Source organism: Somniosus microcephalus, chromosome 5, assembly GCF_052327205.1.
Source record: "Somniosus microcephalus isolate GS21.2 chromosome 5, FLI_Smic_1.0, whole genome shotgun sequence".
Lineage (NCBI taxonomy): Eukaryota > Metazoa > Chordata > Chondrichthyes > Squaliformes > Somniosidae > Somniosus > Somniosus microcephalus.
In genome coordinates this window covers 59539993-59555909 of record NC_140991.1, presented here as the reverse complement: position 1 = coordinate 59555909, position 15917 = coordinate 59539993, and the positions used below count along the sequence as shown (strand labels likewise).

Here is a 15917-nt window from a genome sequence, read left to right as displayed (position 1 = left end):
GTTGATTCAGTTGCAGTATTGAAAGGGCACTTGCCGATTCTTTGGCAAGGAGATAACGATCAGTGAAGGTCTTGAAAAAGCACTTAAATAGGTGAGCTGAAAGAGGTTAATGGCCATTTAAAATTTCTGCCTTTTTAAAAAAAAAAAAAACACTTATTTTTGCTTTAATTAATCAACTTGAGAAATGACTGATTAAATTATTAATTTTAGTGTGTATTAATAACACATTACTACAGTTATTAGTACTTGATATGATGTTGACTTCCAGAAAAATTTGTCTCTATGAAATAAAATCATCCCAATGAACTCTAGTATTGTATAATCATTTGAAAGTAATTTCTAAGTTATATTCGTATTTTCATGTAACTGGTTTTTCTAATGCATTCTACAGTTGCAGGCTTGTAATCACTTCCAGATACCAATACATTTATTTTCTATTGTATTGCTTATTACTGCAATTGAAACTACCTAAAGATACCAAAAGATGTTCCTACCAGCAGGAATATTGGTCAAATTTAGCTCATGTACGGCGCCTCAGCTGTTTGCAACAAAAAAGTATCATATTGGCATCAGCAAAAGTATTTTTTTTCTCAGCATTATTACAGTATCATCTAATATCTTGAAGATGTTGACTTCTCACTGGGTACAGTTTGATGGGTATAGGGTGCCCTCTGGTACCATGCCCAAATGTCATTTATTCATGTGTACGCATTGACCGCAACTATCAGACTATTTAATTGTGAGAGGCATTGCAGCCAGGATTGATCCTGCCCTCTGTAATGGCCACACATCACTTCCAGCAAGGGTTACGAGATGGTATTCAGAAGTGGGCATTTTAGTTTTTTTCTTCTTCTTAATCCAGTAATGCTGAGGCCAATTATAACATCTTTATCTGCTGAGATCAACTAACTCAATACAGGGCAGGAGTTGAACTTGGGATCTTAATGATCTGTGCGTGTCTCACCTACTCATTGGGCTAACTTATGATATTGAAGTAGCTTCTTTTCGGTTGTCATAAGATTGCAAATAAACAAACTAATTTGGTGGCATAGATGGTGGTTCCAAAATGTGACGGTACTACAAAAAATACACTTGTTTTGTTTTAGTTTCCAGACGGAGTTCTCTTTCGAAGACAAAGAAATTGCCAAGAAAACAAAAGATATAGACCCTAATCTACTTGCTGTACTTCCTAAAGGTTAGTGACATAGTGCTTTTGAAGGAATTGAGTTTTTTTAACTTGGCATAAAAGCAACAAATTCACTGGTGGACATAAGATCAACTGCCTTTGGGAGAGGGGCAGTTGATTGTGAGGTGAACAAAGTCCCTTGAGATGGGATTGGGTAAAGTTCTGTTTGAGGGCTGCCAGATCATGAATGTTCATGGGACAGAAAAATACATCATTTATATATAAATATTCATTCTCCATGTCCCTCCCAACTGCAGGTGATGATGATGCAGAACTCTGTGACTGAGGAAGAAATGGAAGGATTCATAACCTGAAATATACATTTGGGATAATTGTACCATTGATGACAGAATAGCCTTTTTTTCATTGCACATTCCCCATTCCCCACGTACCACAGGAATGTAGCCCAGTTTGATAGGTTCTGGGGAAACTACACACTGAGCATGCACATGAAAATGGGACAATGAACGTTGGTAGTGCTGCACTTGGGTTTCCTAATTCTGTCGGACAAAACCTCAGGAACTGTGCCATTGCATCAGTAGATTTCCACCCGCACACCCCCAAAAGATTATGATTCTTTGCTCCTCCTGTCACCAAATGTTTGGGACTACAGCCTCTTTATCTAATCTAACTATTTCCGTAGAGTTAATCCCAATTTTTGTGTTTTCTTTCAGAAATTTCACAGCAGTCTAAGGTGCTGACATAAGCACCTCCACAAAATATACAAGGCTGTCATTTATAGGAAGGTTTTAGGCTGTATGATAGTATCAGTGACTAATTCTATATTCACTAAATGCCCATATAGAGAGCAAATAAAGCAGGCGAAAACAAACTAGCTATCTGATATAAGGGGCTAAGACACAAGTTAGAATCCTACACTCATTACAGAGAATGTGCCCCAGGGGAACTGTGATTGTAGAGTATGCCCTTTGGCATTGACCCATGTAAGTGAACTGCAAGCTCTTATTTTAGATCAACTGCATTTGATTTTGCATGCTGGCAAAACAGTCCTTACGGCTCATCTAGCGCGTTAAAGCTGGATCTCATTTGTCTGTTTCATTTGGGTTAAGAAACTGTTTTATCTAATGCCACATAGGAATATGGTTTCCACTATTTAGATGCTCTTAAATTATAACTTTTGTGCAAAGCAATTTAGAAATTTCCAGAAGTTCCTCATGGTGCAAAGACCCAAGACAAATCCTATACTGCTGCCATCTTGCAGGAAAGAAGCTTAGGAAACAGGCTAAGGATAATTTTACCAATTTCATAACTGTTTCTTGGGCATCTATAAGTTTCCAGTTGTTTAGCACATGCAAGACTACCAAATGGATGAATCTGCATATATTCATTAAACAATACCATCTATATTGAATTAAAGGACAATATCTTTGGCAGATTGCATTGCTACTGGATACTGAAATTTTACACTACTTTGCTGCTATAGTCTTTGGAGAATGCGGAATGAAGAAGCGATAGATTAACTTGGTAGAGTCCTCATTTTTCAAATAATATGCAACCTCCACACACCACGATTTCCATCCACTCATTCCAGCAGGCTCTGCAAGAGTATAGTTTCAGGAGGGGGGGGGGGTGAGGGAGTGTGTTAAATGGCTAGAATTCAGTTTAGCTTCAGGTCAAAATGAGCTGGTACAGTATTGCAAGTCCTGGGCATTATATGGCATAAGAGAAAGGGCACCCTATTTGCAATGCCAAGCTGATCTCGTGTGCATGCTCAGGTTCTGTGTAAATCATGTATTGGGCTATATTTCTGTGGGGTGTGGAGGATGGAGTATATGTGAAGAGTCTATCAGATGGCAATCTCTTTTTTGTTATTCTGAGTTAGCAAGCTGAACTAGAGATAGAGTGCTGTAATACAGTAGTCTCATTTGTGCCCTCTACCATATTTACAGTGGTATTAAAATGTTTCCTTTAAAGAGCTATGATGCAGTCAATTGAATTGGGCTAGAATCTGAAGCATGAAGGCAGTTCTTGGCAAGTGCTTGACTTAGTATATTCTAGATTACTCTGTTACTTTTCACTTGGGGCACAAACACAATGGTCATGACCGAACTTTGCAATGAATGGTGATGCATATTATGTTTTTTTTTATTGGGATTGCCAGTCAAAGATAGCAATTTAAAGGAATCCATCAGGAAACTTTTTTTGGGTTCTCAAATTCAAATCAAATCACAGCAGTGATTCCTGGTGTTTTCCTCCACAGGAAAATGGCATTGCTGCCTGATTCCAAATAGGTAATGGAATTATGCATGATCTTTCACTACCATCAATAACTAAGGCACTGCCAGCAGTTTTGTTTTTGCTCCTTTTTCTGAAGTTTAGTGCTGAATTATGACCACCGCAGTGATTGTGTTTTCTCCTTCTGTCTCTTAATACATTTGGCCGTCCTATAGTGCAGCTTTTCTACACGGGTACTTTTAGATTTATTTTCGAAGTATGCAAGTATTTATTTATGTGAGGAAGTACATTACCAATTAAAAGTCAGTAATGAACCTTAGGACAAGAAAGAATATCAACATTTGGAGTGATGGAGGGCAGTGTAAGAACTTACAAAGGGGATTTCCAAATAAAGCCTCAGTTATGGAGTCATGGAAATTATAGCACAAAAGGAGCTTGTTAGTCAACTGGAGTGGACTAGTACTACAACAACAACTTGCATTTATATAGTGCCTTTAACATAGACAAACATCCCAAGGTGCTTCACAGGAACGTAATTGGACAAAGAAATTGACACCGAACCAAAGAAGGGGATATTAGAAACATAGAACATAGAAAAATAGGAGCAGGTGTAGGCCATTCGGCCCTTCGAACCTGCTCCGCCATTCAATATGATCATAGCTGATCCTCTATCTCAATACCATATTCCCGCTCTCTCCCCATACCCCTTGATGCCTTTTGTGTCTAGAAATCTATCTGTCTCCTCCTTAAATATATTCAGTGACTTGGCCTCCACAGCCTTCTGTGGTAGAGAATTCCACAGGTTCACCACTCTGAGTGAAGAAATTGCTCCTCATCTCAGTCCTAAATGTCCTACCCTGTATCCTGACACTGTGACCCCTCGTTCTCGACCCCCCCAGCCAGAGGAAACATCCTCCTTGCATCCAGTCTAGCCCTGTCAGAATTTTATACTTTTCAGTGAGATCCCCTCTCATTCTTCTAAACTCTAGTGAATACAGGCCTAGTTGACCCAATCTCTCCTCATACGACAGTCCTGCCATCCAAGGAATCAGTCTGGTGAACATTCGCTGCACTCACTCTATGGCAAGTATATCCTTTCTTAGGTAAGGAGACCAAAACTGCAACAGTACTCCAGGTGTGGTCTCACCAAGGCCCTGTATAACTGTAGTAAGACCTCCTTACTCCTGTACTCAAATCCCCTTGCAATGAAGGCCAACATACCATTTGCCTTCCTAACTGCGTGCTGCACCTGCATGTTTGCTTTCAGTGACTAGTGTACAAGGACACCCAGGTCCCTTTGTACATCAACATTTCCCAATCTATCACCATTTAAATAATACTCTGCCTTTCTGTTTTTTCTACCGAAGTGAATAAGTTCACATTTATCCACGTTATACTGCATCTGCCATGTATTTGCCCACTCACTCAACTTGTCTAAATCGCCTTGAAGCCTCTTTGCATCCTCCTCACAACTCACAATTCCACCTAGTTTCGTGTCGTCAGCAAACTTGGGAAATATTACATTTGGTTCCCTCATCCAAATCATTGATATATATTGTGAATAGCTGGCGCCCAAGCACTGATCCCTACGGTACCCCACTAGCTGCCGCCCTGAAAAAGACCCATTTATTCCTATTCTCTGTTTCCTGTCTGTTAACCAATTTTCAATCCATGCCAGTATATTACCCCAATCCCATGTGCTTTAATTTTGCACACTAACCTTTTATGTGGGATTTTATCAAAGGCTTTCTGAAAATCCAAATACACCACATCCACTGGTTCTCCCTTATCTATTCTACCAGTTACATCCTCAAAAAACTCCAGTAGGTTTGTCAAACACGATTTCCCTTTCATTAATCCATGTTGACTTTGTCTAATCCAATTGATATTTTCTAAGTGTCCTGTTATCACATCCTATAATAGACTCTAGCATTTTCCCTACTACTGATAGGCTAACCGGTCTGTAGTTCCCTGTTTTCTCTCTATTTTTAAATAGTGGGGTTACATTTGCCACCCTCCAATCTGCAGGAACTGTTCCATAATCTATAGAATTTTGGAAGATGACAACCAATGCATCCATTATTTCCATGGCTGCCTGATTATCAGGCCCTGGGGATTTATCGGCTTTCAGTCCCATTAATTTCTCCAGCACTCTTTTTTTTTTACTAATACTAATTTCCTTTAATTCCTCCTTCTCACTAGACCTTTGGTTCCCTAGCATTTCAGGGAAGTTATTTGTGTCCTCTTCCATGAAGACAGAACCAAAGTATTTGTTTAATTGCTCTGCCATTTCCTTATTCCCCATTATAAATTCTCCCGTTTCTGACTGTAAGGGACCTACATTTGTCTTCACTAATCTTTTTCTTTTTACATACTTAGGGCAGATAACCAAAAGCTTGGTCAAAGAGGTAGATTTTAAGGAGCGTTTTAAAGAACCAGAGCAAGGGGGGGTGGGGGGGGAGAGGTTTAAAGAGGTAATTCAAGAGCTTAGAGCCTAGACAGATAAAGGCATGGCTGCCAATGGTGTGGCCAAAGGGAGTGGAAGGATGCAAAAGAGGCCAGAATTGGAGGAACACAGAGTTCTTGGAGGGTTGTAGGGCTGGAGAGGTTGCAGAGATGGGGAGGGATGAGGCCATAGAGGGATTTGAATACAAAGATGCAAATTCTTAATTTGAGTCTATATAGAATAGTCAGGTCTGGAGGTAACCAGCATGGGTGATGGTTTCAGCAGTAGATGGGCTGAGGCAGGGGCTGAGACTGGCGATATTACGAAGTTGGAAGTGGCCGGTCTTGGTGACGGTGAGGATATGGGGTCAGAAGCTCAGCTCGTGGTCGAATAGAACGCCGAGGTTGCAAACTGTCTGGTTGTGCCTGAGATGGTGCCCAGCGAGGGCGAAGGGACGAAGTTTTTGCCGGAAGTTGAAGACAATGGTTTTGGTCTTCCCAGTGTTTAATTGGAGGAAATTTTTGCTGATCCAGTACTGGATGTCTGACGAGCAGCATAGCAAATCATAGGTAGTGGAGGGGTCAAGAGAGGTGGTGGTGAGATAGAGCTGGGCATCATCAGCGTACGTGTGGAACCTGACGTGTTTTCGGATGATGCTGCCGAGGGACAGAATGTAGATGAGAAATAGTCCACTCTAATCCCATTTCCCTGCCCTTTCCCCATATCTTTCCATGTTCCTTTTTAATTTTCTTTTAAATGATATAGTTTATACCTCAATAGCCACTTGAGGTTAAATATTCCTAGCTCTAATAACCCTCACTGTGAAAAGATTCTTCTATCTGCTCCCTTCATAATTCCTGAATCAATGACCCTCGTTACCAATTTGTCAACCAGTAGAATCTTTCGTCCTTGGGAATAATGTACTCGGCTAAAAAAAAAGCAATTCAGTGATTGGGAAGGGGAGACTGAGGTTAGAGCTTTTTTAATTGCCTGTTTCATGTTTGCCATCAAGCACATTTCTCCTCCCATATCCTAGCTCCATTTCTATTTTAAAACTCAGATGAATTTTTGAAAGCTATATTCAATGTCCCTTGTGAGAATGTTGCTGGTTTCATTGGGCATGAATTTATTACAGCACTTTGAAAAGTCCACAGGTAGAATAAATGCTTGCCAATGGGCTCAGTGCATCTAAGCAAGCTTTAAAAAGCTATCTTTTTTTTAAGTTACAGTAAAGTTCTGGAATGTTTTTCGGTTTTTCTCCAGTGGAATAATGAAACTATTCTGGATTTTGGAAACAAGTAGGCCTAGAAATTCAGTGCCCTTAGCGCCGATTTTGCGGCGCTAGAGGGCCTAGCGCTGCAATTGGCGCCGGCGCCTAAATTGCCTGGGGCCCTTCCGCCGCGGTAGACCGGTAGCGCTGCGCCGGCACCGATGACGTCATCGGTGTGCGCAGCGTCCCGGTTGCCATGGTAACCCGCCCGAACTGGGAAATTGACTTGCGGCCGCCTCGCCCGTGGCAGCCGCAAGCAACGTTCTGGCAGAGGTGCCTTGCACAAGTTTGCGCCGGCGCATTAAAGGCCCCGCGGCGGCCGGCCGCTTTCCCGCCGCCCGCCTGGCCGCAGCTCCCTCCCCGGACTTCCCCCCCCCCCCCCCCCCCCCCCCCCGGAACAGAAGCAAGCCCGGCACTTGTCCGAGGTGCCGGGCTCATTTTTAATAAGATTATCGCGGGCCGCGGCCGGGTGCAGGCAGGTCCTCCTTAAGGGAAGGAGGAGGCCTGCACTTCCCGAACCTGCCGCACCGCAGCGGGTGCCGCAGCGCCGGAATTGCGGCGCGAAACGGCAGTTAGCGCCCTTTTCCAGGCGCTAAGACCCTTCAGTAGCGCCGGCAGCCGTTTGGGCGCGGCGCCACTGAATTTTTGGCGCGCGCAGGGAACTTAGCGCCGGCACTAATTTCCGGCGCTAAAGCCCTGGCTAAGCCAAAACCCAATTTCTAGGCCCTAGTTTATTACAGCTTGAAATATGAGATAATTCACTACATAATGCCATTGAGTGACCAGGAACTGCAGTGGAGATGATGCCAAATGACCTCTACAGTTAAAGCTGCATTTCTTAGGAAAACTGGGTTAACACTCTGGAGTACTGGATTTCCCTGGCAACTTTCAAAATGCTTGTTTTAAGTATGAAACTGGTATTGAATTTCAATTCTGAATACCCTAAACATAAGAAATCTGATTTTAAAACAATTCTATACTCACAGTAAACTAGTTTAAAACTTTTACATTTTTTGACTTGTGCAAACAAGAAGTTGAACATTGTGATAAAATGATTGCAAATGGAGCTGTCTCTCTGAATTGGTCCCATGCAATAAGAAACCATAGGAATTACATTAACATGGTGCACTCCTATATGTACCAACTCTACAATATTTGAAATTTTAGAAAACATTATGCAGGATGACTATCATTTTGCATTCACAGTACAAAATTGACCAAGAATAGCATATTTGCAGCATTCTATTACCATTATTACAAGCAGGTAATACTAATCAAAATGCAGTTTGGAGAATGGAGGTATCAACTACAAAGTCTGGCAGAATATCATTTATACTGTGCTGTAAGTGAAGAGAAAAGGAAAGTAAGATCATAAATCTTTTTTTTTCCTCCCAGGCTGTTGAGTAGCATTTTCCATTAACAAGATCCATTTTTCAGAATTATTACTCATCATGTGCTTTTAATTTTTTTTTCCTGTAGTACTGTACTTAATGCATGATGAAAAAAGCTAACTGCTTGGAGTCGAGCATTTTTTTTCTAAACTTGGATTGCATAACTGTGCAGCATGAGATGCTGCGACGAGGACAGATTTCTCTCTGAATTGCCCTTGGTGATTGGGAGCACAAAGGTTTGGAAAATTGTATGGGATTATGACCAAAAGACGACTAATTTACATACAGCCTAATGCATGCTGCAGCAAGATTTGGTTAATTCTGTTTTTTTAAAAATCTCTGTACACTAGACCGAGTTCTGGGGTGGAGGCACTGTCTGGGAGCAGTTTCCATGATGGGACAACAACAATAACTTGCAATTATATAATGTTCCTTATGGAGGAAAGACATCTCATAGAGCTTTACAGATTAGCAAGTGATAAGGATACCGAGTGGGAGGGAAAAGAATAGATTTAAATGGAGTTAAGGGGTAGGGCTGAGAGAAAAATCTCTAGTAGATTTTGGAAAACAGGGATGAGAAAGGAATTCCAGAGGGTATGGGGCTGGTGACTGAAACACTGATGCTGGCCAGTCTATCAAAGAAGACTTGGAGCAAGGAGTGCACTGGTGTCAGAGGAGTGAAGATCGCAAGCAGGGGTGTAGGGCTGCAGGAATCCATTGAGGTTAGGTGGGTGAGGCCATGGAGGCATTTGCAGGGGAAGATAATCTTGAAATTGCCTCATAAGGGCACAAGGAGCTTGGTGAGGGCCATGGTAATGGAAGTGTGGGTCTTCAAGTAGGTAAGGGCACTGCAGTATTCTGGATGAATTGCAGTTTTTAGAGGCTGGGGGTGAGGAGGCTAGCTAGGAGACCTTTGAAGAAGTTTAGCCTTGAGATGAGCACCGCATAAGACTTTTAGACAGATACAAAATGTTGAGATGTGGTTGTAGCAACTCGAGGATTCTTAAATCAAGCTTCCATGTTTATTCTAAGTGTCAGCATCTCTTATGGTGCTTTCAACTCAAACCAACAACATTTCTTTGGTGTTGAAGGAGGGAGGGATCTATTTTTTTTTTTTTTAAAGGCCATGCTTAAGTCCGGTGGCTTGAATGGCTTTGGACAGTACTGGTTCCAAGCACAAATATTCATTTTTTTTACTGTAGCCTGCCATGCAGGGTTCATCATAATCTGTCAATTGAAGGTATAGACTGTGCAGACCACTAAAGTTGTCAATAGTGATCAGAAGGACTCAGCTTTGCAAAGCCAAGAACCCAAGAGTTAGCAATCCTTATTTGGAGGTGGATAGGTAACATCAGTCATTCTTCTGTATAGAGTTATTGACTTGGTCTTTTGAAGTAATGAAGGAAAAAGTGCATTTGTCAGCCCCTGTCCATTCTGTCTGGGGACTTAATGCCACCCTCCATGGAGAGGGAATGACAGCCATTGGGACATTTAAAACGAGGAGGGCCAAGTGCAATTTCCTGAGGCACCCTAGTGAAGATATTGCAGTGAGACTGGCAGTCACTTTAAGTCAGAAGGTTGTGGGTTCAAGCTCCACTCCAGAGACTTGAGCACATAATCTAGGTTGGCACTTCAGTGCTGTAATGAGGGAGTGCTGCATTGTCAGATGCCATCTTTCATGCGTGGTGTTAAACTGAGATGTTGTCTGCCCTCTGAGGAGGACGTAAAAGATCCCACGGCAGTATTCAAAGAGGATTAGGGGAGTTCTCCCAGTGTCCTAGCCAACATTTATCTCTCAACGTACACCTAAAAAAAACACGATCTAATTATTTAACTTATTGTCGTTTGTGGGACCTTGCTGTGTGTAAATTGCCTGCCGTGTTTGCTAGATCACAACAATGACTATACTTCAAAAACATTTCATTGGCTGTAAAGCATGATGGGGCATTCTAAGATTGTTAAAGGCACAATATAAATGCAAGTTCTCTCTTTCTATCTATACGTTTTTAACCTGTTCAACAGCTCACAAGAGGGTCAATTTATCAGAGGTACTCTACTGCATAAATATTTGGGACTACTGCTGTAACTTTGTTGAGCATTGAGAGAATTGTTCCATTGTGGCAGGCATGAAATTTAGAATATTACAAGTTAATTGATTTAGCTCTGATTGCTCACCAGATAGGTGGTATTAAGTTGCCATGTCTTCCTAATCACTAAAGCTTTCATGAACATTCCTACCATTAGCTTCAGAAATACTGTTCTGCATCCTTTTGGGTAGACAACAATGTTGCTGTTTTTTACTCAACTGAAATAAGCCAGTTGATTAGGATATTAAAGTAGAGCAGCCAGGATGATAGTTATTTCCCCCAACAGCACTTGGAAGAGCAGATCATGTGCACAGTTGAAGCTTGTAGTAATTTCATGATCAGCCATTTGCTGGAAACGTTGAACTTTCCTATGCTGAAACTTGGTGCAACTGACCAGGTTTCTATAAATTGAACTTTCGGTATTTGACCCAATTTATTCAGCAAAATGAGACTCAACTACTTAATTCACAGAGATGTGACACCTGATTGTCCTTCAGAGTAGAAATAGCAGAAATGGACTTGATACTGGAAACCTTTCTGGAACTTGTTTGAGAATTATTCAGTTCGGAAGTGATTTCAAGCATGAATCTCTGAAGAGCTGACTTGAAGTGACATTCCTGGCAACAGTATAGGTTAATTTTCTTTGGTGTTAATCACAATAAACACAAGGTCGGGTGTGGACGAAGTGGAGATATCGGGCGAGTTGGTAAGAGGAAATATCTGGGATTTTGTCAGTGAACGAAAGGATTTGAGCTGCAGTAGGGTCTGTTTTGAGAATACTAATAGAGAGGTTTTAAATATGTGGACCTGCTTTCATATTGCTCACAGAAAGATGAAGCATACATAGCCTGTCTGAGGTACTTGTTTTATAGAATCTTATCTCGCTTTCTTCTTCTGGTTATCGCTGTTCTGTTGTTTACTCCAAGTGCTTGGTGTTACCTTTTTATCCATTTCTCCCAAGCTGTTTTTTCTGCTTAACCATATTGCTCTGGGGAAGTGCCAGAGGAACCAACATGGAGCTGTTTGAGTGTCTCCAGCTGGCTGGTTGAGTGATGTTGGCAGGGGTCCAGGATCAGGACAGCAGATGGTGTTCGGGATGAGGAAACCAAAGCGGGTTCATTTGGGGCCTGGGTATTCAATCCTGTTTTTGTTTTTAATTGCTAGAGCTCCCTTTTAAATGAACTAAGTGTAGACGCCAGTACTCATCTGTACCTCACTCCATGTGTGCAATCATTTTTTTGCAAGCTTCTCCAGAGTCCAGTGTTCATTTATTTCAGAGTGGATAGGCTGGGGTGATGGAAGTCGGGGGATCCATTTACAATCTTCCTGCTCCTTATTGCCAGTGGATTTCTGTTTCGAATTGTGCCAGTTTTGCAGAACATATGAAAACATACATACAGGGCTTCGCAGGAATAGCCCAATAAGTAAATACAAATAACAGGATCAAGATGAATCTGAAATATGTACTTTCTGTTTAATGAATAGTACCACTTGCCTGAAATCTTGCCTACTGTGCAGTTGTGATTACTTAATGGCATTATGTATATTAACCAAAATGCTCATGAAGGTCTCTTGTGGGGAGGGTCTTGCATTCTGACATGCTTTTACGTATTTACTATTTCTTAGTTTCAGAACTTCGAAAACTTTTTGAAGCTGGCCAAAAATCCACTGTGGAAATGAACAGGTATTGAGGGAATTTTCATAATGTTTAAGTTTGGATGGAATAACTAAATGCCAATAAATGGGTTACACTTTAACTTGTAAGTAAATGCACTGTTGGCATCATTGAGCAGTTCTGAGTGTTCCTGCACTCAGCGCATTTTCTTTGTGGATTTATTTTCTAAAATTGTTTTGATAGGCTACGGCTTTTTCAGTGTTTTCATCTCTCAAACTATTCTGTGCAGGAAAGAAAGAATTGCTAGACGTTTGGAAGGAATTGGAAGTGATACACAGCCAGTGCTGTTGCAGAATTGTCCTGGGTTAGTTACTCATCGCCTGTTAGAGGAAGATACTCCTAGATACACACGAGCTTCTGATGCTTGCAGTCCACCTCCAGGTGAGAGGCATTTTAGAATTGAGTCCAATGGGATCATTCTTTTGTCAAAATATATATTTGAGTAATGCTCATTGCATAGATGATGTATGCTGAACCTTTTTACCACAAATGTGCTTCTTTACTCAAAACGCTTTTCCCCCTTGTATAAAAACTCTAGAGTTTCCCAATGAAGGGAATAAAGAGTAATGTTAGTTATTTGTGTTTTGCAGTTCTCAAATTCTCAATTTTTTCAATATTATATCACAAACAGCTCCTTCCAACAATGTTGTACGGTAAATGGCGAAAGTAGTCTTTCTTAAAAGTTTACATGGAGGAGAGAAGGGGAGTTAATCTCTGAGAACTTTGTACTCCTCTGAAGTTATGAATGACCCTTAATTGATGTCAAAACTTGTATATGGATAAAGTGCTTGTGTAAAAGTATCAGCAACTTTACAAACAAATTAATGTTGATTGATTAGCTGTGCTAACTGAAGTAAAGTGATAAATCATCTTCGGCTCTGTTTTTAAGATAATCTGTCAAAATATGCTCAGGATGTCATAGGTCCATTTAATAAGACTGAAGTGGTAATTTATAAGCAGACACTAGAATAGAAACAGCACCTTTTTGTGCTTTTACTAAACTTGCTCATAAATCCAGTTATAACTGGAGTAGCTTAAGGTGGAGTTAAGAATAAGTATAGCAAAGGGAAAAAGTATTCTGAAATAGTAAGCTCAAGAGAGGCTATGAGAGTTAAGGAGAAAAGAATAAGAATAAATACAATGGAAAAATGTACTGATCAGCATGTAGCTTACTGTTTTTACATACCAATGTGCGAGGCATTGGGAATTTAATCGGGATCTAAAGGCATTAATTAGAATAGAGGTACATGATATTGTAGTGTTGATGGAAACTTCAGATGTAACATTTACAGGGTGGCCTTATTAATTAAGGACACCATTATAGCCGTAGAAAGGAAAGTTTTTATTCATGGTAGTACTGTACCCAAATTTAAGCCCCAATTTTAACCTAACCCACCCGGCAGGAACAGGGCAGATCCAGGTCGGATGTCCCTCTTGCGACTCGCCAGATTTTATCCTCCATTGAAGTAAATGCAGTGTAAAATCAGACAGGCTGTAAATCGGGCATCCGACCCATTGGGCGGGTTAGGATAAAATGGGGACTGCCTTGGTTGAAGGCATCTGTTACCATATTGGGAGTACATTATAGTTCACTGAATAGCAAGAAAGATCTCCAGAATGAGATTTATAGGCAATTTAGAGACATTTGCAGTAGTAACAGTCATTTTAAGGGCCTTAAACTACCCTAAAGTAGACTGGGATAGAGACAGAGGTTTGTGGTCAAAATAGGGAGGGCTTCTTGGAATACAACAGTATTGACCGAGGTAGGTGAAGGTGGAGCTGTAGGAGAATCCACCGCAGATATACTAGAGCTGCTACTGGAGATAAACATTCAAAAGGATACATTATTAAAGTTAATGGGTCCAAAAGTTTTTTAAAAAGCTCACCAGCCCCAGATGGAATGCACCCTAGAATTCAGAAAGAGGTTGGGAAGAAGACCGTAGAGCCACTAACCATAATTTTTCAAAAATCTTTGGAAACATAAACAGAGCCCGAGGACTGCAGGGTGCTACATATTGCATCCTTGCTCAGAAAAGGGGCAAAGGACAAAATAAGACATTAGTGGATCCATGGAAAGAGTACAGTGAACATTCTCTGGTTTGAGTGGTTGCTGTTATGAAGAAGGGCTCAAAGGATTGAGGGATTGAAAAAATGTTTTCAAAATTATGAAAAGCTTTGAGAGGGCAAGAGTGAAATATTTCCACTCATTAGTGAAATGAAAACAAAGGGATATAGATTAAGGATTGTTACTAGAAAGGGGAAGTTAGAACTTTTTTTCGCAGACCAAAAGGAGCTATTGAGGCAGAGGCTGTAACATCACTTACAATGGAATTTGGTAAGTAATTTGAAAAGAAAGAACATAAAAGAATACAGGGAAATGTTTCAGAGTAGATAGCCCCAGATGAAGAGTTTGCACTGCCATAGATTCAATGGAACAAATGGCTGCTTTCTGTGCTGTAATTTCTCTAATTCTATTTTGAGTACTTGACTAAAGAGATTAGACATGACATACTATGGATCTGTAACAGTGTTTTCTTTGTTTCACCCTGCTACTCTTTTTTTTAAAGTGTTGAAATTCCAGCAAGTTGTTGCAGGGAGTTGTAGTATGTTGGTATGCATCCACAGTTCTGTGTAAAGTGAATTTCATTAGTTACGGGGAAGTGTAGCGTAGTGGTCAGATACCTCTCCACAAAGGGGACCTGATTGAGGTGTACAAAATTATGAGGGGCATAGATAGGGTAGATAGAAAGGAACTTTTCCCCTTAGTAGAGAGGTCAATAACCAGGGGGCATAGTTTCAAGGTAAGGGGCAGGAGGTTTAGAGGGGATTTGAGGAAAAACTTTTTCACCCAGAGGGTGGTTGGAATCTGGAACTCACTGCCTGAAAGGGTGGTAGAGGCAGGAACCCTCACAACATTCAAGAAGCATTTAGATGAGCACTTGAAACGCCATAGCATACAAGGCTACGGACCAAGTGCTGGAAAATGGGATTAGATTAGACAGGGCTTGATGGCCGGCGCAGACACGATGGGCCGAAGGGCCTCTTTCTCTGCTGTATAACTCTATGGGCAGGATTTTCATTGGGCCGTGGAGGCGGGATTGGAGGCATGTGGGGGGTTAAAATCCCGAAATCGGTGGGGGGGGGGGGCGGGCATGAACCCATCCCGCCCCCAACCTGCCTCCATGCCAGTTTCAAAGGAGGCGGATACCCGACCCGCACTGGGACCTGCCTCCCCGAGGCGGGAAGGGGATTAGTGCCAATTAACTGCCTGTTAACAGGTAGTTAACGGGCAGTTTTTAGCCTAATCCCTATTTTCATTCTTGAAGTGTGGGATTCCCGACTGCTCCAAACCACGGCAAGTTAGCGAGGCGGGCTGAAGGGCTTGGAGGGGTCGAGATGCCCGGTGTTCAGGTGAGTGATAGGTGCATGAGTGCAGAGATAAGTGTGTTTGGAGTGTTTAAAGAAGTTTTACTTACCTTTACAGTCTTCCTTCCTTCAGGTCTCTGGAGTCCCTCATCTCACCGGCACAGAAAGCAGAATGGCCGCGATCTGTCAAAAATTGCAGCATTCAGCTTTCTGTTCCGGAGAGATCACTAAATCATCCTGAGAGGAAGGAATTAACTTGGAGTACAGATTGTCAGTGTTCGACAGCTTCAAACAGCTGTG

At 41.5% G+C, this 15917-nt stretch overlaps 1 protein-coding gene across 8 annotated transcripts in view; it reads left to right on the top strand.

Moving 5' to 3' along the window:
* Positions 1–15917, top strand: part of svila (supervillin a) — a 190862-nt gene that overhangs the window by 19003 nt on the left and 155942 nt on the right. For all 8 annotated transcript variants that reach the window (XM_085987666.1, XM_085987667.1, XM_085987665.1 and 5 more), the window contains exons 3-5: positions 1107–1195; positions 12203–12260; positions 12481–12632. In XM_085987666.1, the coding sequence (XP_085843792.1) occupies positions 1107–1195; positions 12203–12260; positions 12481–12632 (299 nt within the window). The remainder of the gene's footprint in view (positions 1–1106; positions 1196–12202; positions 12261–12480; positions 12633–15917) is intronic.